Raw genomic sequence first — 27,260 nt, forward strand, 5'->3', positions numbered from 1 at the left:
TGCACACTTACCCCGGGGTCCAGAGACATGTACCTACCTTGCGGACCCCCTCAGATGTACATCTTCCGGATGGGGGCCGCCGTAGCTGCAGTCATGACCTCCTCGGAGGGCGAACAGCCTCGCCAGCCACGCCGTCCACCTCTGACACGTGGAGCTCCAAAACAGAGTGCTGTGACACATCCACCTGCACAGCAGGAGGGAGGCAACCACAGAGAGAGATGCATCGCAGAGGGCACTACCCTCACCACAGGGTCCACGGACCGAGGCTCAGCTTCCTGGACCTCTCTGAGCAGCAGTACACACTGAGGCTCAGAGTCACTCGACATGTAGTCGTGGACATCTGCAGCCTCCTTCATTCTGAGCTGCTCCCGGTTGGCCCGAGCACCATCTTCTTACCTGTCGCTGTCAAAGTCACCACTGCCCTCAACAACTTCTCCTCCGCATCCTTCCAGGGTGCCACCGGGGACATCGCTGACATTGCTCAGTCGTCTCCTCAAAAGAGCCCTGCAAATACACCTACACCCACTCTGCAGTGACACAATGGGTGGCATCAGTTGTGGGTCTTCATGGTGATCCTCAGGAAAGGGCATTATTGCACAAACCGGACAAGATTCGCAAAGACGTGGCAGTAGTGGTGCCAATATAATATGTGATGTGAGTTGGTCAGAAATTCAATATAAGTTAAAACCATGACAAACCCTCAAACACCCTTCTGCATCCCCTTCATGCTCACGACACGTTTGCCTTATGCTTCCTACTGCACATATGTGATGCATGCCCTGTGGCTGCAGCACAGGTAGTGGCAGGTTGAGTGAGGCTGACTGTGAAACAGATGCATCAGAGGGCGGGTATGAGATAGAGCCATGAGATTGTATGAGGATTGGGTTGAGTGGTAGTGGCGGGATGAGTACTGGCAAGGTGAGTAAGTGCAGGTAAGATGAGGATGAGGTTTGAGTGGGTATGAGGGGTGATGTGATAGAGTAGTGTTGGCAGTGCAGAAGGAGATGTGGGGTGGGGGCGGTGATGTGGCAGACGGAGTGTAGGGGAATGAGTAAGTGTACTCACTTTGGCTGACCTATTTAGGTCATTTCAGCGCCTCCTGCACTGTATATAGGTGGGCGATATGTTAGTGGTGCTGGTGACCTCTTCTGCCACCTCGAGCCAGGCCTTCCTGGTGGCAGAGGCAGGCCGCTTCCTCCTGCCCGCCGGGGGGAAGATCTCTGTCCTCCCCCTCCTCCTCACCCCATCTAATGATACCTGGAGTGAGGCATCATTAAACTGGGAGCAGCCTTCCCCCTGGGCTGCTCCATGCTGTCATTTTTGCTATTTGTTGCAGCATCTGTCAGTGGAGGACTGCCCCTTTAAATAGAGCTCCTCCAGCTGACAGAGCTTACTGCGTATGCGCAGTCCGCCCGACGCGCAGATCAGCAGTGGGGAACCCGGAAGACCAGGTGAGTGGATCCAATTAGGCTGCGATCGCGCGGGGGGCAAACTGATTTCACCGGGCGTGTTACCCACATGCCCAATAGCCCCCCCGCCGCGAACCCACAGCCCTGGTAACATCGAGCCCCTTATGTGTTGCGATCAGTCTAGCTGACCTTAAGCAGTGTTATCATACAAATTAGCCACTAGCCATATGTGGCTAATTGGGAATCAAGGTGTGGCTAATTGCATTATAATTATAAAATAAGAATTGAGTAATAATCATTGACATTGGGCATATGATCTCAATATTCATCCGCACATCATATGCATGTGTACTTTAACCCTTTTGTGCATTTGTTGGTAAAACAAAAAGCAGAGTGTTTGAGTGTTTTTTGATCTTTGTGTGTGCTTTGCTTCCTTGGTTATTGCTTATTGGTTATCTCTTAAAATGGTGTGTAATATGGATGAAAATTTCTGACTTCAGCACCATGGAAACACCAGAAACATTGTATGGAGAGGGGAGCTGTCATCGTGGTCTCTTTGACCAATCAGAATAACCACTTCAGGCCAGCAGAGGAAAGCAAGCCCAACCAATAACTAGCAGTTCCAACAGGACACATCATAGCAAAGGGCAAGCACCAGATCAACCATGTTCTGGATGGAGAGTGGGGCGGGTCTAGCGCGTCTCGTGTGCTTGCAGCAATCACTCTGACGAAGTAAAAGTACCGCGCGCAACTCCTGGGCTAAGATGTGCTGTGTCTCATAAATTCTTGCCAGGATTCCAAACTTTGGTAAAAGAGAAAGGCTGCAAAGTTAGATGTTTGTTATGTAAATATACACGTGAAGTACATTTACTTGTATTGTGTGTAAGGCGTTTTCTAACCAGAAATTTCTATTGGACAACACTTATCTAGAGAACAAGATGAGATTTTGAAATTGAAAACATTTACTTTCAGTAAAATTGGGCATTGCTGCATGTACTTTTAAAATAATTCAAAATGAATGCATACAGCTTCTTTAACATCATGTGGAGAAAGGTTTTACAAACTTACTTAATTCAGTGACAATAATTATTTTGGTAAACAAAAAGAATGTTCATTGGGAGAGTGAAACAAAGCTTTTTACTTGTGATCTTAGCCTTAATATCCTATTTCTAGACTATGGTCCCAATATGTAGATGTGTGAGTGAACGATAGAACTTGTACCAGCACAATGCATGTGTTCTGCTGTATTGTTATTTATTATTATGCATGTGTGTAGAAAGGCTAAAAAAAGGGCTAAAAATCAGACAGGACTCAGTTTAACATCTCGTCTGAATGACAGCACATTTGACAATGCAGCATTCCCTCAGTAGTACACTGAAGTTCCAGCCTAGATTACATGCTCAAACCTGTAGTGCCTTCTATGTCAGAAGTAAGACAATTATCAATTGAGCCAAGCTGACTCTTAAGAGACAGGTAGATGTTCCATTCATTCAGTGTGGGACAAACTTCTGTCACAAGATAAGGTATGGAGTAAAATTACACAGGACGGGAGAGAAAGTTAACTACAGCAAGCTCCTGCTAGGTGTGGTACTTGTTATCCTACCAAACAGTGCAATGGAGTAGTTCACACAGTGTAAAGAGGGAGTACTATAATTCCTTTTAGAAATGCTTTGTAGATTGTGTCTTGAAGTTATTTCTGCTCAGTCTTTGCTTGTATTATGGCTGACTTCCAGCTTCTGCACCCACTCCTAATCTAATTTTTGTCCTTGACATTTCTATATTTGTTCAGTATGCACCAAACCAATAATCTGTTGTTATAGTTTCACTGATTGTTTTTCTGCTGATGTATACAAGTGGCATTGGCCTCTTATGCATTCTCCCAGTGTCTGAATCTGTTGATGCATTTAAATTTGTGTTGCAAACAACCATGCTTCCAATGCAGTGAGAAATGTACTCAAACTGTTTCTTAATTTTGCAATCTTGGTTCTATGACAATTTCATAACACATATATGCTGTTTTAAGGTGTTCAGAACTCATTTCAAACACTTAAGTGAAACTGTTGCTCATCATAATAGCATTATTGAGCCCATAAGTATATAGATGAAGAGTAAAAAATGTGTGACTCATTTTCTAAACACTACACTGTATAACATAGTTTTATAAGCTATGGTTGTTTTTGCTACATGTTAGTAGCCAATGTAGCAATGAAGTCTTCACCCCACAAGAGCGTATTTCTAAGGCTAATTAAAGATTTTGATGAAGTAACCCATAAAAGGCCTTTAAACAAGCTTAAGGCAGTGCGTATCCTAGGAATTGGCTGAAGGGGAGGAAGCAGCGGGTACTAGTTGGGGGATATTAAGCTGGAATGACATACTAAGTGGAATGCCCATGGATTAATGCTGGGGTCCCTACTGTTCCTAATCTACATCATACACGCAAACCTAGAAAACTAGCAAAAACTGACCAGCAGCTTCAGAAAAGTTAACACAGCCTCCAAAAAGCTGAACCCTCAAGAATGACCACGATTATAAACCTATGACTTGCCTGGATGAGTGCAGCTCCAACAACACTCAAGAAGCTCGACACCATCCAGGACAAAGCAGCCCGCTTGATTGGCACCCCATCCACCACCCTAAACGTTCACTCCCTTCACCACCGACACACAGTGGCTGCAGTGTGTACCATCCACAGGATACACTGCAGCAACTTGCCAAGGCTTCTTCGACAGCACCTCCCAAACCCTCGACTTCTACCACCTAGAAGGGCAAGAGCAGCAGATACCTGGGAACAACACCACCTGCACGTTCCCCTCCAAGTCACACACCATCCCGACTTGAAATATATCGCCGTTCCTTCGTCGTTGCTGGGTCAAAATCCTGGAACTCCCTTCCAAACAGCAACGTGGGAGAAGCTTCACCACGTAGATTGCAGTGGTTCAAGAAGGCGGCTCACCACCACCTTCTCAAGGGCAATTAGGGATGGGCAATAAATGCCGGCCTCACCAGCGACACACACATCCCATGAACGAATAAAAACAAATGTGTGAAAAGTAGTTACATGATCTTCATGACTTAAGCTGTAGCTACATACAATGGGGCGATTTTCAACTGATTGTTGGCTGATTGTTTCTCACCCAAAAAACAGGTGGCCAGTAGTTAAAAATCAGGGGGGCAACTTGGCCGACCCATTAACGCTCAAGGTCCACACGATGCAATTTTCAGGTAGGTCTGTAAATAGGCAACCAACACACCCACCAATTTCCAGTGGGAGGCTGCTTAAATATGCATATAGGAGTCCCACTCAATCAGAGGACCAAGTTATGAAGATAGGTTAGAGAATCGTAGATTCTTCAGCCTTGAAAGGAGGCAAATGAGACTGGACCTATAGTAGCACACAATCATAAGTGGTATAGAAAATGTTAGTCTTGAACATTATTTCAAGTTAAACTGCAAGTGCAGAACAAGGGAACTTGAAAGGAAAGTTCAGGACTAGTGGAGGGGGATGTTTTAACTTTTTATGGCCAGGTGAAAAGCAGGCAAATTACCCACCTGATTTTCTTTTGCATTGAAGTCACTGACTAACCCATACCAAGTCCCATTCTCTCATCACCACCGTGTTCGCTGACTTACATTGGCTAGCGGCCTGGGAACGCCTCGATTTTAAAATTCTTATCCTTGTTTTCAAATCCCTCCAGGGCCTCGCCCCTCACTATCTCTGTAACCTCCTCCAGCCCTACAACCCTCCGAGATCTCTGTGCTCCTCCAATTCTTGCCTCTTGCGCATCCCCCATTTTAATCGCTCCACCATTTGGCGGCAATACCTTCCGCTGCCTAGGCCCTAAGCTCTGGAATTTCCTCCCTAAAACGCTCTGCCTCTCAACCGACTTGCCTCCTTAAAACCTACCTCTTTACTGTCCTAATATCTCCTCATGTGGCAGGTGTCAAATTTTGTTTGCTAATGGTCCTACTAAGTACATTGGGACGTTTTACTATGTTAAAGGCGCTATATAAATGCAAGTTTTTGTAATTTATAGCTAGCCAGCTGTAACTCTGTAATAAGGCTATATTCATCGCCAACAATTTCCTCCAGGGTTCACCGAAGTCACGGTACGAGAATCCCCGCGGAAATTTCGTCCCAGTGTATCCTCAGCAAATTGTAAGAGCAGACCTCTTTTTTTTTAAGTAATGTTCAGTGAATTACTGTTGTATATCATTTAGAAGATGTTGGTATCATCGTGGTTTTTGTGTGAATGATTACTTCACGATAACGAACCTTTCGTAATTTTATGTTAATAAGTATTTCCACGTCCTTAGTTTTGTTAATGAAGAGGCGAGGTTAGCAGAGCGGTTTTATCTCGGGTGGTTGCGCACTAACTGGGACCCGGCGCTGCTCCATCCAAACGCACGACGTCCTGGAGAAGAGCCGATCCAGTGACGAGGGCTGAGAATCTAATATTGCCAGCGCACGACAACGAAGACAACAAAAAAAAAATTGAAGCCTGTGAAAGGATTTGCAGTAAAACAAAGAATGTAAGTGAGATTGGACGAGTCTTTTCTGGAAACAGGTAAATCGCCGTTTAGTTTATTTCACGAGTGCACGTCTCCTTGGATGTTGCTACATTGCACGTAATGAATTAAAAAAAAAACTCGTTAGCTGCATAGGTTCGGTTGATATTGTTTCTGTAAGAATAGAAAGCTTGTATTCCTGAGGTAGCTAAATATGAGGCAACAGTACGTATTCCGTGTTTAATCGAGGGGTGCGAAGATTATTGTTCCTGACAGAAAAGCTGCAAATTCTTAATGAAATTAAGACTGCAGCGTTTCCTCCCCGTCAAAGATACGGCGGATTCCAGCTGTCTGTCGTATTTGTAATTGGGTTAAATAAAATACATAGTTTCAAAATCCCGAAGCGTTTACCTGTGCCCATTGTGTTCAGTTGTGAGAGCTGTATGCCTGCAGTGTGCATGTATATGTATGTATTACATGCTGTGTGCCATGTTCACAAGCAACGTTTTCCTGCTGGCCTTAATACATGTGTCAAATGGAATAGCACACAAAGAACATGTAACCCCAGGAAATGTCCTAACTCTACTGCAGGCCGAAATAGTATTTCAGTGGACAAAATTTCCTTCTCCTAGTCTCCATCCCGAATTATACCGTATTATATGATTGAGTAACTGAATATTTAAAATAGAAACTTCCTCTTTTTTATTTTACGCCATACAGTAAAAGGATAACCAGATGACTTACTATTGTACTTGACAGTATTCAGTCTTTAATTTCTCGACCAGTTTCCACAATTCACTGACATTTTGAATGTTTATTGATTTTTTTTCAATTGCATTTTTCTCTCAACAAATAACTATAATTTTGTATTTAATTCTGTCATTTTGTTTCCTAGATAGTGAGACTTCCTTATTTTTTTGTTGCTTCTATTTTCTCCTCCAGTTATAAATGATGCAAGTGTTCTTGGCAGCTTTCCTGGGAGAGTTGACCCTCTGTCAAAACATATCCTGTTTTTTAATAATGAAATGAGGTGGTTGATAGTACTTGCAGTACAATACGGTGCTTGCTACACTTTATTTCAGAGTTTTTCATAACAATCATGACTATCACATTCTATTTTAATTCAAATGTCAAGGAATGTTGGCAAGTTTTTTAAATTATTAATTTCTTAATTTTCTGCTGTGTGGGTAGCATTCATCCCCATTGAGACACTCACGAATTATGGTTATTTTCAGGCGTGATGGCCACAAGTTATTCTTGTGATGCAAGAAATTGGTGGGGAGGATGTGGGAAAGTTTACAGTAAGTAACTTTGAGAAAAGAAATCTAAGAAATAGTTATAAGCTAAGGTACTTCAAGCTAACAAGAAGTGACCAATTCAAACTTTGAAAAGACAGTTTCCATTTTAACTTTAACTATTTCAAAACTAGGAAATAAAATACAGAAATATCACTATTTTGCCATATCAGGTTATAATCTCACTAGTTTTAGTTTTGCATTGATTGCAGTTATATTGCAACCATTGCAAGGCCACTTTTCAAAATTTTAGACCTTAAGTTTAAAAAGAGTCCAGGCAGTCCGCTGGACTATCTTTAAGCCATGTTAACTCTTCTAACATTAGAAATTTCACCGACAGTCAGAAGCTGATATGCATCAATTTAAGTACACAGAGAAATGCTAAAGGGTTAATATTGTTCAGTACTGTCCTTTTGCACTGCTTGAAACTGATCTTGGTTGAAGCATTCAAAAAAGAAATGAATGATTACTGACTCAAGAAGAAACAGGGGGACATAGTTTTGGTACCAAGACAGGGGAGAGAGAGAGAGCAAATTAGCTTGTGCAGACCTTAAACTGTGGGGCAATGTGGTTGATTCATAACTGCCCTCGCAAGCCACTCTGTTGTACAATCCTGCTACAAAAAGACCTTCACACGGACTGCAGCAGTTCAAGAAGGCGGCTCACTGCCACTTTCTCAAGGGCGATTAGGGATGGCAATTAATGCTGGCCTTGCCAGCGATGTCCACATCCCATGAATGAATGAAAAAAAAATCAGCTGAAGTTTGTGAAAGGTGGAGATGAGGATGCTGGGGAGCAGGTCTTTGATGAAATCAATCCTCGAGACAACAAAGACATGACAGTGGAAGGAGTCACACCGGGACACAAGCAGGCAATGTTCTGTAGGTGGGTTTCCTCATTCTTGCTTTCTGTTGTTTTTTAAAAAATCTGTTGTAGGCTCTCCTGTGAGTTGCACTATTCACCATCTGAAAGTGCATGAAGGAGACCCATTGCCAGTGCTGCTTTTTAACCAAATGATAGGAGAAGCAGAAGAGTGAACCAAGATGACTGCTTTGCTGATCTTCCTTTCAACCTTGTGGGAATACACCATGCTTCACTCAGTGTCTCCTGATAGCACATATGAAATCAGGAAATTATTGTATGAAGAAATCTCAGCGTGGACCCATTATTACATTAGCATCTTGTGCCTGTGTGCTGCCTCTCTGTCTTCACACAAGGCAGTCAGATTACTTGCTCCAGACCACAATCACTGTCATGGCACTCTTAGCAAGGTGTTAGGAAGTGCACAAGAGTAACCTGGGGTGACTTGCCGTACAATTTTCCCTCACTTCTCACAGGAAATGCACAGCTTCTGCTCTGCAATTCCCCGTGACAGCATAGTTAAGATAAAAACTTGGCCTGTAAGGATCTGTGATCTGAACCCTGTCATGTATTACTGTGGCAGAATATCCTGGAGCTCCATTGTACTATGCCATTTGTATTGCATTCATAACTGGAAAAAAATTACTTGGAGGATACTGGTTGGTGATATCAGTGCCACTCTTGTTTTAAAAAATTGCAGTTTTTGTTTCATCGGTTAAACTTCAGCATATGTGTGTTTTTCTCCCTACCTCTCTTCCTTCTCTCCTGAAAACATTAATTCCTTCACTCGGGTGCAGTTCCATGGGCAATGATCACCCTCTGATATTTTATCAAAGTGACCATTCTTCATCTGTGGACCTAAATGTGAATGTCAGCATGTTGTTCAACCACATGTAAGCCTGATCTTGTCCACACCCCTGGCACTAACTCCATCAACCTTCTCGGCTATTCAGGCTGAGTCCATTGGTGCACATTCTCAGTATTCGTTCGACCACAAATCATTCGATCATTCTACACCACATCTGATTCATTGCAATGAGCACCCCCTTCCACTTACAGAACATTGCCTGCTTGTGTCCCTGTGTGACTCCTTCCACTGTCATGTCTTCATCGTCTTGAGGATTGATTTAATCAAAGACCTTTTCCCCAGTATACTCATCTCCACCCCTCATAAACTTCAGCTGATTTTTTTTTCATTCATTCATGGGATTTGGATATCGCTGGCAAGGCCAGCATTAATTGCCATCGAGAAAGTGGTGGCAAGCCACCTTCCTGAACTGCTGCAGTCCATGTGGTGAAGGTTTTTTTGTCGTGGGATTGTACAACAGAGTGGCTTGCAAGGGCAATTAAGAATCAACCACATTGCTGTGGGTCTGGAGTTACATATAGGCCCAGACCAGGTAAGGTCAGCAGGTTTCCTTTCTTAAAAGGCACTAGTGAACCAGATGGGTTTTTTAGGAGAAGCTGGTAGTTTCATGGCCATCATTACTGATAGTAGCTTTTTAATCCAGATTTTATTTAATTAATTGAATTTAAATTCCCTAGTTGCCGTGGCAGGATTTGAACTCACGTCTCCGGATTATTAGTCCAGGCCTCTGGATTACTAGTCTAGTAACATAAGCACTAGGCTACCATACCAGCTGATTCAGATCTCTGTGACTTGAGTTCTCTCCTGCACACCTTTCAACTCCTCCTTGCCCAACTTCATTGAATCCTTATACTCCAATGAATTGATTTCAAGATCCTCATCCTTGGTTTTCAAGTCCCTCGTTCATTTCCTATCCTATTTGGATAATCATCTCTAGCTATATGTATACATCAAAGTCACAGCCTAGACTCCTCTGACTCCAGATTACTGTTTGTCTCCACCCTCTCTGTTCCTTTAATTATTGCATTTCTGTGCTCTGGAACTCACCTTGTCACCTCCTTCTTTCAAAACTCTTCCAAAAACATATCTGCTTAACCATGTCTTATGCCTTCTGACTTCCCTCCCCAAATTCTTTTACTTCCTGCTCTTCCTTACTCTTTCCCCCTTGTAAAACATCTGAGATCTTTTTGTGTGGAGCACTATATAAATGCAAGTTGTTGACATCTACACATGCACACTTCCAGCAAGGATTGCTGGATAGCGATCAGGATCAGGAACCCTGGTTAATTTTGAGCTGGTTAGGAGGCCAATTGTACCTGAGAACAGCTAACTTCACAGATCAGGGATAAACCTGGGACATGCCTGGTGTGTTCTATTTAATTACTCACTACCTTAACCAGGTATTGGGGGAAGTTCCTATTTTGTTTATTGTATGTGCGAAATATTTCAACATTCCTGGGCTGATTCCACAATCCGGTGCTACTAGTGTGGAGCAGGGGTTGCAGGGCGGACATCTCAGCAAATGGTGGGTGCACAGCCGCGACTTCCCGAGATGGCCTCCTTTTGAGCAGCGTTACGTACCAGATTGCCAAATCACCCACTCATTTTTTTTATTCGTTCATGGGATGTGGGCGTCGCTGGCGGGGCCAGCATTTATTGCCCATCCCTAATTGCCTTTGAGAAGGTGGTGGTGAGCCGCCTTCTTGAACCGCTGCAGTCCGTATGGTGAAGGTTCTGCCACAGGGCTGTTAGGAAGGGAGTTCCAGGATTTTGACCCAACGACGATGAAGGGATGGTGTGTGACTTGGAGGGGAACGTGCAGGTGGTGTTGTTCCCATGTGCCTGCTGCCCTTGTCCTTCTAGGTGATAGAGGTCGTGGGTTTGGGCGGTGCTGTCGAAGAAGTCTTGATGAGTTGCTGCAGTGCATCCTGTGGATGGTACACACTGCAGCTACAGTGCGCCGGTGATGAAGGGAGTGAATGTTTAGGGTGGTGGATGGGGTGCCAATCAAGCGGGGTGCTTTGTCCTGGATGGTGTTGAGCTTCTTGAGTGTTGTTGGAGCTGCATTCATCCAGGCAAGAGGAGAGTATTCCATCACACTCTTGATTTGTGCCTTGTAGATGGTGGAAAGGCTTTGGGGAGTCAGGAGGTGAGCCACTCGCTGCAGAATACCCAGCCTCTGACCTGCTCTTGTAGCCACAGTATTTATATGGCTGGTCCAGTTAAGTTTCTGGTCAGTGGTGACCCCCAGGATGTTGATTTGGCGATGGTAATGCCGTTGAATGTCAAGGGGAGGTGGTTAGACTCTCTCTTGTTGGAGATGGTCATTGCCTGGCACTTGTCTGGCACGAATGTTAGTTGCCACTTATGAGCCCAAGCCTGGATGTTGTCCCGGTCTTGCTGCATGCGGGCTCAGACTGTTTCATTATTTGAGAGGTTGCGAATGGAGCTGAACACTGTGCAATCATCAGCGAACATCCCCGTTTCTGACCTTATGATGGACGGGAGGTCATTGATGAAGCAGCTGAAGATGGTTGGGCCCTGGACACTGCCCCGAGGAACTCCTGCAGCAATGTCCTGGGGTTGAGATAATTGGTCTCCAACAACCACTACCATCCTACTTTGTGCTAGGTATGACTCCAACCACTGGAGAGTTTTCCCCCTGATTCCCATTGACTTCAATTTTACTAGGGCTCCTTGGTGCCACACTCGGTCAAATGCTGCCTTGATGTCAAGGGCAGTCATTCTCACCTCACCTCCGGGAAGGGGTTGGGGGGGCGTTGGTGGGGTTTGAATCATGGTCGGGAAACCTGTAAGTATGGGTTTCCCGGATATCCTTACGATTTTGACGTAAGGATGTCTTTTTTTTTGTTGGTTTGCTGACTGATTGGCTGGCCTCAGTCGGATGGGAGCAGAGCAAGGAAGAGGACGTGAAAAGGTAAGTCTTTCATTGTATGGATTGAGGGGTAGGGGCATGGGGGCACCGATGGTCATGGGGGTCACGCAGGGGGAATCAGTCATCAGAGGATTCAGTCGGGGGGGCAGGGAACGGGGGTCAGTCACTGGGGCGGGGGGGGGGGAGCTGCAGGATCAAGTGTCATCACGGTAGACCGCCATTGTTGCGGGGGGGGGGGATCGGGGGTCATCGTGGTGGTCTGCGATCGTTTGGGGGGGGGATGGAGTGGGGTAGCAGGGGTTATTGCAGTAGTCCGTGATCATTTGGGGGGGATCAGAGATCGGCGGGGTGGGTGGGGGGTCGCTGCAGGTAGGCTTGTTGGGCCTGGGGGATGGAACTTACCTGCAGTTTCGGACCTTCCCGCCTTCTTTCAGGTGGGTGAAGGAGAAGGCCCGGGAATCCCAGCCCCCAGGTGTTGAAATCGAAAAACCTTTGAAAATGGAGGCCCGCATCCGCCTTGAAAGGTTTTAGTGACCAACCTGCCTCCTGGGAGTGGGTTGGTTGCCTGCCCCTCGGCCACCCCAGTGAAAACCGGAAATGAGCTAGTTGGGTACGGGTCTGAATTTGATGCGATTTTCAATGCCCTCCCGTTCCCAACCCACCCGTTTTTCAAAGTTAAAATTCTGCCCATTGTGTCTCTTTTTTTGCTTTTTGGTCCTTTCCCCACTTTTTCTGTTCAGTTTATTAATTGTTGTTGCACTTTCTCTGTCACACTCTGCTGGTTTTTATTAATCCTTTCCTTACTTTCTTTGTCCATGATTTTATGCTAATACTACGTCATCTGCAGACATGGAGTCAGGTTCCATCATGTACATTGATGACACTCAGCTCTGCTTCTCCACCACCTCTCTTTGCCTCTGTACAGTCAGATTGCTTGTCTGACATCCAGTCTTGGATGAGCTGCAGTTGCTTCCATCTAAACATTGGGGAGACCAAAACTATCGTCTTTGGCCCCCGCCATAAGCTCTGTATCTTTGCCACTAAATCCATCCCCTCCCCAGCCACAGTTTAGGATGAACCAGACTGTACATAATCTTGGCATCATATTTGACCCCATTTGAGTTGCTGACCCCATATCCTTCATACATATTAAAAAGTATTTATAAAATGAATCGAAAGATCGATAAATATGATAAAATTATTATGTTTAACTGCCAATTCAGCTTGTTCTTTTAAGATCAGTGCTGAAATATTCCCTAGGTTTTAAGTAGGCAAATTTAGATAATTGTGGTGGTTATTCAAAGGGCAGTTTGTAAATTTCAGGTTGCAGGTCTGGCTTTCTGGTTTTTTTAAAGAGATTGTTTTGTATCTGTAACAAAGTTCAACAGGCAAAATTTGCACAAAGTCATTTTATGATTCCATATTATGAATTGTTACATCAATACTGACTAGATTTATGATTCTAACATGAATGCAAATGTCAAAGAAGGAATGAGAAAACAGAGACCAGGTACGCATCTGGAGATCAGACTGGAATAGAGATTGGTGGACTTGCTGCAGGGAGTACATGGCAAGATACTAGGGAGAACAACCAGTGCCCTCAAGCTCTTGGTGGAGGTGGGGGAGGGAGGTGGGAAGAGAGATTGGCGATTCCAGCCTGATAAGGTGGAAGTGGGAAAAGGAATTAAGACTTCAGGGCACTCTGTGGCAGATTATTTTCCTAGTGTCCTGGGGATCAGACTCCAGAGTGAGAAGAGGAGGGCAAATGCTAAACCCGAGGGATGAGTGGAGAGGCCAAGGTGGGCTTGGGAGTTGGAGCTCTACCACTGGCCAGGACTGGGAGACCTTGGGTTGAAACTACAGAGAGAGGAATAGTGGAGAGACTAATGCTGGGTTGGAAGGGAGCTGAGAGAGTTCTCTGTGTACCGTGGCAGGTGTGCGAGATTGAGGCTTGGGTTTAGACAGGTGGAGAAGTGTCATGGTGGCTGTATCGCTGAGAAAATCTGCAAACATGATTGGTCATCAAATATGATTACTTCTGTTACTAAATGAGTTTTTATAGAATGTGATTGGTTGATACTTAACCATTCGTGACAAAGAAAATGGAGTCTATTCAAAGCTCACAAGTGAACCAATACCACCAATCCAAAAGCTTGCATGTGAGCATATAATCAAACTGACAGTACAAATGCTAAACATTTTTATAAAGATAATTTAGCTTTTATTGCTATGCAGCCTGGTTAAGTTTTTGGGTTTCATTGTCTTCAAACATATGCTACCATTACAGTATATGTATGTGATTGATTTGGTGAGTTTTTAAAAATTGTATTCATTTTTAAATGATACACTAATCCTGCATCACAGTCTTTTAATGGCTTCTAATAACTCTGGGGATACATAATTAATATTTTGATTGCAGGGTAAAATTTCTGAGATGTAATTTCAGGTTGTAATATTACTTCTCTGGGCACTTTCATGATGGCTTGTCTTTTTGAATTAATAGTATGAATCATACTTTCGACTGGCTCAATGCAGCAGATGGCCCTGTTACAGTTTGGTATTTTCCCCAACATTTGGTCTTATGTTCACAGCTAGACTACAATTTCCATAACCAGACAATGTTCATTATGAATTAAAACCTGTGTCATTTTTGTGCACCATGTACTGATTAACAGTTAACTCCTAATTGTAATATACCGCTCATTAAACAAATGGGATGCCCAAAATGCCTTGTCACCTCCAAAGGTGAAAAATAATATGTTGCCAGAGCAACGTGCATAGGCTAAAATTTGTCTACAGGTGAAATAATATACACAAGTAAAATTGACACAGCCACATAGAAATACTGTCCAGTAACCAATTGTTCAGTAGCTCAATTGGGACTCGACATATCTGTGAAGGACATTACGCCGAATGAGGTCAACGGCATACTGACCCCAACATGGGTAGGCCCCAACAGTAGGGTCCAGTCCAGGCAAGCAGCCTGAACCCCCAAAGTGAAGGAAAAATAGAAAAACATTTTTTTTACAGATTACCCCTCTTACCAAGAATGCAAAGGGGATGAATGGTGGGTGGCTCCTGGACACCCCCCCCCCCCCACCACCATGAGCAGAGTTTCTGGCTGCAAAGATGCGTTCAAAGTGGTGCCTGTGCCAACCTGTCCAATAATAATGAGGTGCCCTGCCAGTGACCCTGCAAACTCTGGCGTATCAGTGCTGGTTGGAATTGGTGGTCATGATCCATCATCTCTGGATGGTAAATTACATGGGATGATTCCTCACGGAACCTCTATTGCATGTACCAGTGGTGAGGGAACTGAAGATTGAGAAGCTCTGTGGGTTGAAGATCAAAAATTTCTTCCCAATAGTCATGATGTGGAGATGCCGGTGATAGACTGGGGTGGACAAATGTAAGGAGTCTTACAACACCAGGTTATAGTCCAACAGCTTTATTTGGAATCACAAGCTTTCGGAGCTTTCCTCCTTCGTCAGGTGTCCTGACGAAGGAGGAAAGCTCCAAAAGCTTGTGATTCCAAATAAAGCTGTTGGACTATAACCTGGTGTTGTAAGACTCCTTACATTTTCCCAATAGTTAAGCACTGTTAACCATTTTTTTTACACTTTAACAAGGTGTGAACTGAGACTTCTGGGCAACCTAATTGTCTGTTTTTGACACCTGATGGCAGTTGGAAAGCACAATCCCGTCTGTGGTTGAAATGAAATCAGCATATGAGATACACCTTGTCCTTCAAAGAGCCTATAATTTGATTAATTTAGTATCAAAGGCATCCTGCAGCTTTGAAGTAGATATACTATCTGTGGCAGCCAGTACAGATTTTCAAGTAAGCGCTCGGATGCCATCTCAAGCTAACACAACTCTAAAATGGTATAGGGCTGATTTACCTGGGGCCTAGCACCAGCAGAAGAGGCAGGAAATTTAATCGCTGCTGCACGCCTCTCTGACCTACTGTTGTGCGTTTAGCCTTCGAGATGGAGATCAGAAACCGGAAGGAGCCAATTACCTCTAAACATGCTGGTAGGGAGGGGGTTTCGAATTTTTAAAATGTTACCAACCATTTTATCTTTGGCCTGCTCCAGGAATCCCCATGGACCACCGATTGGTGGGGGTTCGGAACAGGCCACAGTGCCTATCTGGGTGCCGCTGTGCGAGTGCCCATTGAGTGATCCTTCAGATGGGAGGCCAGGAACACTTAGCTTCCATCTTATTTGCATTGGTATGTTGGACCTCCATCTACTGCATGCGCAGGCCCAGCTCCTCTGCCTCTCAGAGAAGTCCCAGAAATCCCAGGACTATGTAAAATGGCTGATGTCCTGATGAAACTGGTCTCTGTCCCTTTTCCCTGACCTCTGTGCTCGAGGAAATGGAAGTTTCCCAAGGGCAGTGGTCAGGAAAATTGGGGCCCGATGTGTATTTAAAAAATTACTTATCCCATGGGATGAAACCTCTCTTTTTGTCACAGGCCCATGTTTCAGTCTACTGTAGTGTATTTGGCATTTTAGCTTAGAAGAAGTTATCACATTTCACTTTGTAAAAAAAAAATCTAATTTTGTATAAGTGAAATTTGAATTTTTATCCACCAAGAAAAAATGTTTTTACATATTTGTTGCATTGTAGCCTCATATCACTGGTGTACATGTCAATGTCACAGTTGAGGTATGTTTGTGCTACATTTGAAGAAGTTTGTTTTAAATTGTATTAATACTGTGGTGGCACTCTATAAATGCTTTGCAAACAATATTGATATGTTTTTGTTTCAGATTCCCTTCGGTATTCCTCAGGAGGATTCCTTAATTTCCACACATATTTGGTAATGATGAGACCAACAGAATTTCACGCTTGTGTGGTTATCTTCGCCACCCTCATCTGCTTACTGGGACTAAGATGCTCCACCATTCAGAACCACCAAAGAAGGAACATACAGATATTTGAGGTTTCTACTGCAAAGCTAGAAGGCTTCACAAGCCATAATGAGAACAGTAACGGGGTGAAAAGTGTCACAGTGCTACATGGAGAAACAGCAAGTTCCACTGCTTCTAGAAATATTTTAAGCTCTTCATTAGAAACATTAACTGCAGCAATAAACCCTAGCATTGCCCATGTAGAAGAAACACAACAAACAGGAAATGAAAATGTGATCAGCATAACCAGCCTAGATATTATGTTGCCCACAACTACAACAACGCTGACATCTCAAAAACCAATCAATACGAGTACAAAGGATGAGAACTTGAACACGAATCTGCAGTCAAAACAGAAAGAGTTCCTAGCAGTCTTAACTACAAAATCCTCTTCTGATCATGGCATTGATGCCAGTGAAGTTAGCGGCATTGCTTACACGACGATGGGAGCAACACAGAATGATACAGCCACCTATGATGCAGAGAAAACTGAAGGAGCAATGAAGAATAAGAAACAAATGCCAGAGCAGGTTACAATTTCAACTGTATTCAGTCATGTCACCAAAAATGAAAGTAGTGGAGAGACAACAGGGGCCACTGACTCCAGCAGTGAAAACTTTACAGTAAATAGTCATGACACTACGGCATTACCTCTTACCAGTAAGACAATTCTCACTGTAAATACCACTCAAAAAGACATCACAGTATTGACTTCGGAAATGTTAAATTTATCAGAATTTGCAAATACAAATTTAGAAAGTTTCAGGAATGAAGAAGCAACAACAACAATAGTCAGTGAACCAGAAAGTAATTACTTCAGCTGGAAAGTAAACAGTCCAAATGCCGGTAAAGAAATGAATGAAATCATGGCAACTACAGTGAGTGCAGTTACAGACAGCAAGGCACCCAATACATTTCAGGTGACTACGACACCCAGAGTTACAACAGCAATCAAGGAGGCTGCCACGACGGAGTTGGTCTCATCGGCTTCTACAGAAACTATGTTGAAAACAGCCCAAACAATGCCAGTAACCAGTACAGCAACTATTATTGGAACTACCAAAAAACCATATACGGGATTGAGTGCAAGGTTGGCAATGACTACTGGGAGTCTTGAGGTCAAATCTGCTTTGTCAACAACACAACTCCCTCAGAAACCAGTCTCAAAAGGTAAAAGTATAGACATATGATTAAAAATCTAGTGAGTGTAATATTGCGTTATTGTAGTGAGCCTCTAATGTTGATTGGATTGGTCCATGGTATCATATGGTCTGCATGGGCCAATCTCTGATAAAACTTTTCAATCTGTTTTTTGCTTTAATGATTGTTTGCTCCTACTTCTCCCTCCCCCCTCCAGTTAATTCGCCACACCTTTTATCTGCTCTGCTTTCCTTCCCCTAAGTGTTCCACCTCTACTGTACCTCTTTCCCCCTAGCCCAGCCCAAATACTTCAGCTCTGCTCTCTCCTCCCAGTGTTTTCTTCCTTTTTTCTACCTTCCAGGCCCACATTCAAGTGTTCCAGCTCCCCACTGCATGTCCCACTCTCTAATACTACAGCAGACACCCTCCAAACTGAAAACTTTCCTTGACTGCGAGCAACACAATGGGTCATCTGAGCATATGCTAGAATGACTCTCTCTTCTGGTTTAAATGTTGAATTCTGGAGTTAAAAAACCAGGACCAAAAAATAATAATAAAGGACACAGGTTAAAAACCATGACAGCTTAGACCATAAGAGATAGGAGCAGGAGTAGGCCATTTGGCCCTTTGAGCCTGCTCCGCCGTTTAATGAGATCATGGCTGATCTGATTTTTACCTCAACTCCACTTTCCTGCCTTTTCCCCATATCCTTTGACTCCCCTTCTGATCAAAAATTTGTCTAACTCAGCCTTGAATGTATTCAATGACTCACCCTCCACAACTTTTTGGGGTAAAGACTTCCAAAGATTCACGATCCTCTGGGAGAAGAAATTACTCCTCATTTCCGTCTTAAACGGGCGACCCCTTATTCTGAGACTATGTCCCCTAGTTTTAGATTCCCCCATGAGGGGTAACATCCTCCCAGCATTTACCCTATCAAGTCCCCTCAGAATCTTGTATGTTTCAATAAGATCTCCTCTCATTCTTCTAAACTCCAATGAGTATAGACCCAACCTGTTCAATCTTTCCTCATAAGACAACCCTTCCATACCCGGAATCAACCTAGTGAACCTTCTCTGAACTGTCTTCAATGCAAGCTTATCCTTCCTTAAATAAGGGCACCAGAACTGTACGCAGTACTCCAGGTGTGGTCTCACCAGCACCCTATACAGTTGTAGCATGACTTCCCTGCTTTTATACTCCATTCCCCTAGAAATAAAGGCCAATATTCCGTTTGCCTTCCGGATTACCTGCTGCACCTGTATGTTGACTTTTTGTGTTCCATGTACGAGGACATCCAGATCCCTCTGTACCACAGCATTTTGTAGTATTTCTCCATTCAAATAATATTTTTATTTTTTATTTTTCCTCCCAAAGTGGATGTCTTCACATTTTCCCACAGTTTATTCCATCTGCCAAATTTTTGCCCATTCGCTTAACCTGTTAATATCCCTTTGCAGACATTTTGTGTCCTCCTTGCAACTTGCTTTTCGACCTATCTTTGTATCATCAGCAAATTTGGCCACAAGACACTCTGTTCCTTCATCCAAGTCATTGATATATATTGTAAATAGTTGAGGCCCCAATGCTGATCTCTGCGGCGTGCTACTGGTTACAGATTGCCATTTTGAAAATGATCCTTTTATCCAGACTCTTTGTTTTCTGTTAGTTAGCCAATCCTCTATCCATGCCAGTATATTACCCCTGACACCATGAGTTCTTATCTTGTGCAGTAACCTTTTATGTGGCATCTTATCGAATGCCTTTTGGAAATCCAAATATACTGCATCCATTGGTTCCCCTTTATCCACCCTGCCCGTTACTTCCTCAGAGAACTCTAATAAATTTGTCAGACACGATTTCCCCTTCATAAAACCATGTTGACTCTCCTTGATTGTATTATGAGTCTCCAAATGTCCTGCTACTACTTCCTTAATGATAGATTCTAGCATTTTCCCAATGACAGATGTTAGGCTAACTGGTCTATAGTTACCTGCTTTCTGTCTCACTTCCTTCTTGAATTGGGGTGTTATGTTTGCGGTTCCCTTTCTGCCCTCCATTAGTTCTCCATGCTGAGTATTTACCTAGTTTATCTAGCCTCTGCTCCCTGCCAGATCTCTAGTCACCTGAATGTTCTAGCTGCCTTCTTTCCTTTTTTTTCCCTCTCTCTCTTTCTCTTCTTTCTCACTCTTCTCCTCCTTCTTCCAGGCTCACCTTAAATGTTCCATCTCTGTTTTCCTTTCTTCCTTTCTCCCTTTCTTCCTCTCTATTTGTTGCTCATCCTCTCTTTTCCATCCTTCCTCCCTGCAACGCAGACTCACCCCAAATGCTATTCACATTTATTCATTTTCAAAAGTATATTAATTTTAAAAATATACCACACCAAGTAAGCAGAGAAAGTCCCCTCTTGGGAAGGAGGGGACATTCGCTGCAACTTTCACCCCACACTTTTTATAGCAGGAGTTAATTACATCACCTTCAGTAATATTCTAATATAAATGAGTTATGTATAGGTCTTGCACATTGAGCTTGTGCAGTGATATAATGTAACCAATTCTTAGGAGTTAAAAAGATGGGACACTGCAACCAAAGTGACCCAAGGAAATGAGTACTGAGTTCTTTAATGCAAGGAACAAGAAACATCTCAAAAGCATCCAAAGCAGATGTGCAAATGCATAGTGATGCAGAGCCATACAGCACTGAAACACTGAGGGTGAATTTCAACTTTGGTGGGATGCAAAACAGGCGATTATGGGATGTATAGCGGGTGGCTGATCCGCTACCACCTGTTTTGTGCCCCTGCCAATGTTGAATTTCACCCCTGGTGTGTCAGAGTGGTAGGAAGCAGGTTCATGTCTATCATTCCCTTCACAGTGAGAATTCAATCACAGTCATGCTGTTGAGAAAGCCCACTGAATATGCCATCTAAATTGGTATTTTTTAGCTGGGAGACTTAACATGAGGAAGGAAAATAAATATCATAAAGTAATTTTTGTGCCAAATAAGTACAGAGTGTCTTTTCTCAGCAAAGAGATAGGCATTCTTCTGACTCTTTCACAATATGTACTTCAAACTAAAAGCAATCTCTTCCCTTTTAGATAAAAAAACCAGACAATCATACAATGGAAACCTTCAGCTTCCTGCATGTGCTGGGGACACTCATTTCCTGAATGTCCCCAGCTGCTCCTCAAGTTCAGAAACATTGAACTAAGCAGTCAGAGACATTTCCCACATGTGTAGTCATCTCAAACATGGCTTAGGGAATCACCATCAATTAAAGGAGCTAGCTGGTAAATGAGCCTTCTTTTCCACAGCATCTCAGAGTGGATGAATGTTGGAATTAAATAAATGATTTTTTTTCAAAAAATATATTTTATTCATAAAATTTGCAACAGTACATACAATACAATTGTCATATCACATTTCAAACGTACACAATACAGATTATACAATTTGCAGGTTACATCAAGTACAGTTCAAATATGATTCCAACAATACAGTTACACACCGTACAAATTACTGTTCATGACACTCTAGGGTGCCTCATTGCATTACAATCATTACAGGTACATTACATTTCATTACATCAATCTGAATTTTACTTTCTGCCCGAGGGTTTTTTTCCCTGATTGCAGCCCCTCGGTATACAATGGCGGGAAGGCTCTAAACGGTTGCCTTTCCCCACAGAGCCTTTGCGGCGGCCGCACCCAGCTTCAGTGCATCCCTGAGCACATAGTCCTGGACCTTGGAATGTGCTAGTCTGCAACACTTGGTCGAGGACAGCTCCTTGCACTGGAAGACCAGCAAGTTTTGGGCAGACCAAAGGGGGTCTTTCACCGAGTTGATGGTCTTCCAGAAGCACTTGATGTCTGTCTCAGTGTGCGTTCCCGGGAACAGCCCGTAGAGCACAGAGTCCTGTGTTACAGAACTGCTCGGGACGAACCTGGACATATACCACTGCATCTCTCTCCAGACCTTCTTTGCAAAGGCACATTCCAGAAGGAGATGGGTGACGGTCTCGTCTCCACCGCAGCCTCCTCGGGGACAGCGCGCGGTGGCGCTGAGACTCCAGGAGTGCATGAAGGATCTGATGGGAAGGGCCCTTCTCACCACCAGCCAAGCTAGGTCTTGGTGCTTGTTTGAAAGCTCTGGCGATGAGGCGTTCTGCCAGATGACATTGACAGTCTGCTCGGGGAACCAACCGACAGGATCCACCATCTCCTTTTCCTGCAGGGTCTTGAGGACGTTGCATGCGGACCACTTGCTGATCGCCTTGTGGTCAAAGGTGTTTTTCTGCACAAACTTTTCGACGAAGGACAGGTGGGTTGTAACGATCCAACTGGACGGAGCGTTCCGTGGCAGCGTGGCCAGGCCCATCCTTCTCAACACTGGGGACAGATAGAACCTCAGCACGTATTGACATTTTGTGTTTGTGTACTGAGGGTCTATGCACACCTTGATGCAGCCACACACAAAGGTGGCCATCAGGAAGAGGGCCACGTTGGGCACGCCTTTCCCCCCTCTCTCTGGAGATTTGTACATCGTGACCCTGCGGACACGATCCATTTTTGATCTCCAGATAAAGTGGAAGATGGCTCGGGTGACTGTCGCGGCGCACGAGCGAGGTATGGGCCAGACCTGCCCCATGTACAGCAACACCGAGAGCACCTCGCACCTGATGACCAGGTTCTTGCCTACAATCGAGAGGGATTGTCGATCCCACAGTCCCAGTTTCTGCTTCACCTTAGCAATACGCTCCTCCCAGTTCTGGGTGCATGCCCCGGCCCCCCCGAACCAGATCCCCAGCACCTTCAGGTAATCCAACCTGACGGTGAAGGGGACAAAGGATCGGTCGGTCCAGTTCCCAAAGAACATGGCCTTGCTCTTGGTACGATTTACCCTGGCCCCCGAGGCCAGTTCAAACTGGTCGCAGATGCTCAGCAATTTGCGGACCGACAGCTGATCCAAGCAGAAGACGGCGACGTCGTCCATGTACAGGGAGACCTTGACCTGATTGCCTCCGCTGCCTGGGATCGTCACACCTCTTATGCCCGCATCCCTACTGATGGACTCGGCAAAAGGTTTGATGCAACACACGAACAAGACAGAGGAGAGAGGACAGCCCTGCCTGACTCCAAATTTGATTGGAAAGCTTTCTGATTCCCATCTGTTGATGAAACTGCGTTACTGATGTCTGTGTAGAGCAGTTGGATCCAATTGCGGATTCCCTCCCCAAACCCCATTATGGAGAGCACGTCCATCATGTATGTGTGGGATATTCTGTAAAAGGCCTTCTCCTGGTCTAAGCTGATCAGGCAGGTGTTCACCCCCCTGTTCTGTATGTAGGTGATCGTATCCCTGAGTAGCGCCAGGCTATCCAAGATCTTCCTGCTGGGTACAGCACAGGTCTGATCGGGGTGGATCACCACCTCCAGGGCTGACTTGACCCGATTGGCGATGACCTTGGACAGAATTTTGTAGTCCACATTAAGTAGTGAAATGGGTCGCCAATTTTTGATTTTTTTCCCTCTCCCCCTTCTGCTTGTAGATGAGGGTGATGATGCCTTTCCTCATGGAGTCTGACATGCTACCTGCCAGAAGCATACGCCCGTACACTTCCGGCAGGTTTGGGCCTATCCAGTCCCACAGAGCCGAGTACAACTCCACCAGTATGCCGTCACTTCTGGGTGTTTTACTCTTCTCGAAGGAACGGACGGCCTTTGTCAGTTTGTCCAGAGTTAGCGGGTGATCCAGGCTCTCCCGCTTGCTGTCGTCTAGAACGTCCCCAACAAGAATTTTTTTTTTCAAAAAATATACTTTATTCATAAAATTTGCAGCAATACATACAATACAGTTGTCATATCACATTCCAAACATACACAATATTGATTATGCAATTTGCGGGTTACATCTACATCAAGTACAGTTCAATGAAACACATTGGACATCATTACAGTTCATGACACTCTAGGGTGCCTCATTGCATCACAATCAATACAGGTGATTCATTACAGATTCATTGCAGATTTATTGTGGGTACATTAAATCAATTTTGAATTTTACATTCTGCCCGAGGGGGTTTTTCCCTGATTGCAGCCCCTCGTATACAATGGCGGGAAGGCTCTAAACGGTTGCCTTTCCCCACAGAGCCTTTGCGGCGGCCGCACCCATCCTCAGTGCGTCCCTCAGCACGTAGTCCTGGACCTTGGAATGTGCCAGTCTGCAACACTCGGTCGAGAACAGCTCCTTGTACTGGAAGACCAGCAAGTTTCGGGCAGACCAAAGGGCGTCTTTCACCGAGTTGATGGTCTTCCAGCAGCAGCTGATGTCCGTCTCAGTGTGCGTCCCCGGGAACAGCCCGTAGAGCACAGAATCCTGTATTACGGAACTGCTCGGGACGAACCTGGACAGATACCGCTGCATCTCTCTCCAGACCTTCTTTGCAAAGGCACATTCCAGAAGGAGATGGGTGACGGTCTCGTCTCCACCGCAGCCTCCTCTGGGGCAGCGCGCGGTGGCGCTGATAGTCCGGGAGTACGTGAAGGATCTGACGGGAAGGGCCCTTCTCACCACCAGCCAAGCTAGGTCTTGGTGCTTGTTTGAAAGCTCTGGCGATGAGGCGTTCTGCCAAATGACATTGACAGTCTGCTCGGGGAACCGACCGACAGGATCCACCATCTCCTTTTCCCTCAGGGTCTCGAGGACGTTACGTGCGGACCACTTGCTGATCGCCTTGTGGTCAAAGGTGTTTTTCTGCACAAACTTTTCCACGAAGGACAGGTGGGGCGGAACGGTCCAACTGGACGGAGCGTTCCGTGGCAGCGTGGCCAGGCCCATCCTTCTCAACACCGGGGACAGGTAGAACCTCAGCACGTAGTAACACTTTGTGTTTGCGTACCAACCCCAACAAGAATGTTACAGAATAAAATTCTAACATTCATCCACTCTGAGATGCGATGGAAAAGAAGGTGGCTCATTTACCAGCTAGCTCCTTTAATTGGTGGTGACTCCATAAGCAAAGTCTGCCCATTTACAATTGGCTGTCTTGCTGTATCCTAATTAGCAAAACTGAGTGTTGGGGAAAAAATCCCAGCATTCATCCACCCTCCTTTATTTATTAAATCAAAAGCAAAATACTACAGATGCTGGAAATCTGAAATAAAAACAGAAAATGCTGGACAAGCTCAGCAAATCAGGTAGTATCTGTAGAGAAAGAAAGAGAGTTAACATTTCAGGTCGAAGACCTTTCGTCAGAATTAGAGCCAGACCTTTCAGGAGTGAGATTAGAAAACATTACTACACACAAAGGGTGGTAGAAGTTTGGATCTCTCTTCCGCAAACGGCAATTGATACTAGCTCAATTGCTAAATTTAAATCTGAGATCGATAGCTTTTTGGCAACCAAAGGAATTAAGGGATATGGGCCAAAGGCAGGTATATGGAGCTAGATCACAGATCAGCCATGATCTTATCAAATGGCAGAGCAGGCACGAGGGGCTGAATGGCCTACTCCTGTACCTATGTTCCCATGTTCCTATGTTCCTAGAACTGGAAGATGTTAAAGATTTGAAGTTTTTAAGCAAGTACAGAGACAAGGGGCTTGATTTTACCACCTGCTATCGGGTGCGTTCTTGGCGGGAGGGCCCCGAAAATCAGGGAATCCCAGAGTGGGACCGGATCCCGTCTCGAACCCGCCCACTTCCGGGTTCCCCACGGACGCGCTGGCGTGCGCGCGCAGACCCCGCAGGTGGGAATCCCGCAGGCAATTAAAGCCAGCGGGATGCCACTTGTAAGTATTTATCTTGCTCGTTCAGGTCGTTTACAGGCCTGATTGAGCTGTTTTATTAGGAAGGGTGGGATTTTACCTTGAACTGAGACTGTTTCCCATACTGGGGGAAACACTCTCACTTCAAACGGACATGTTGCAGCCAGCAGCCTGTGGCAGCTGCCAAGGTGCATTCCACTGGTGGGAGGGGTGGGGGGGAGACCCTTCACCAACGCAGGAGGCCACTCCGTCACATAGGGCAACGCCTGCCCTCCACCATCCTCCTCTTAGCAAGAAGATTCACCGATGTGGAACCGCGACCCCGGTGCGAGGACACACTTACCTACCTTGCAGAACCCCTCAGACCTACACCTTCCACATGGGGGCCGCCTTGACCTCCTCGGAGGACGAACAGCATCACCAGCCTCGCAGGCCACGCCGTCCGCCTCAGACACGTGGAGCCCCACAACACGGTGCTGTGGCACATCCACCTGCACAGCAGGAGGGAGGGCAACCGCAGAGAGAGATGCGTCGCAGCACTACCCTCGGCACAGGGTCTACAGACCGAGGCTCAGCTTCCTGGACCTCTCTGAGGAGCAGTGCATACGGAGGCTCAGAGTCAGTCGCCAGGTAGTCGCCGACATCTGTAGCCTCCTTAATGACGAGCTGCTCCCGGATGGACCAAGCAGCATCTTCTTACCCATCGCTGTCATAGTCACCACTGCCCTCAACTTCGCCTCCAGATCCTTCCAGGGTGCCACCGGGGACATCACCGGGGTCTGTCAGTCGTCTGCACACAAGTGCATAAGGCAGGTTACCGATGGGTTGTTCCACAGGGCCTCGCACTACATCAACTTCGCCATGGATGACCGCAGCCAGATGGAGAGGGCGGTTGGATTCCATGCTGTGGCTGGCTTCCCACGGGTGCAGGGTGTAATCGATTGCACCCACATAGCAATACGGGCACCTCCACATTAGCCAGGACTGTTCATCAACAATTGTAAACAATTTTACAACACCAAGTTATAGTCCAGCAATTTTATTTTAAATTCACAAGCTTTCGGAGGCTACCTCCTTCCTCAGGTGAACGATGTGGAAATGGATTTCCACATCGTTCACCTGAGGAAGGAGGTAGCCTCCGAAAGCTTGTGAATTTAAAATAAAATTGCTGGACTATAACTTGGTGTTGTAAAATTGTTTACAATTGTCAACCCCAGTCCATCACCGGCATCTCCACATCATGTTCATCAACAGGAAGGGGTATCACTCCATGAACGCCCAGCTCATCTGTGACCACCGCCAGAGATTCCTACACGTATGCGCCAGATACCCTGGCAGCTGCCACGATGCCTTCGTCCTCAGGGAGTCCACCGTCCCGCCCCTCTTCCACTCACCCAACACCGGCAACGGCTGGCTCCTCGGCGACAAGGGATATCCCCTGCACACGTGGCTTATGACACCTCTGAGGAACCCCATCACCGAGCCGCAGCGTCGATACAATGACAGCCACATTGCTATCAGGTCTACAATTGAGCATGCTATAGGGCTGCTCAAGATGCGCTTCAGGTGCCTTGATCGTTCTGGGGGAGCGCTCCAATACGC

The 27,260-nt window shown here is 45.3% G+C and overlaps 1 protein-coding gene across 3 annotated transcripts in view; it reads left to right on the forward strand.

Moving 5' to 3' along the window:
- The first annotated feature begins 5,813 nt into the window (after positions 1-5,813).
- Positions 5,814-27,260, forward strand: part of LOC137326448 (armadillo-like helical domain-containing protein 4) — a 110,481-nt gene continuing 89,034 nt past the window's right edge. For all 3 annotated transcript variants that reach the window (XM_067991554.1, XM_067991555.1, XM_067991556.1), the window contains exons 1-2: positions 5,814-5,974; positions 16,614-17,924. In XM_067991554.1, the coding sequence (XP_067847655.1) occupies positions 16,667-17,924 (1,258 nt within the window). In that variant the 5' untranslated portion in view covers positions 5,814-5,974; positions 16,614-16,666. The remainder of the gene's footprint in view (positions 5,975-16,613; positions 17,925-27,260) is intronic.

This window comes from Heptranchias perlo, chromosome 10 (genome assembly GCF_035084215.1).
Source record: "Heptranchias perlo isolate sHepPer1 chromosome 10, sHepPer1.hap1, whole genome shotgun sequence".
Classification (NCBI taxonomy): domain Eukaryota; kingdom Metazoa; phylum Chordata; class Chondrichthyes; order Hexanchiformes; family Hexanchidae; genus Heptranchias; species Heptranchias perlo.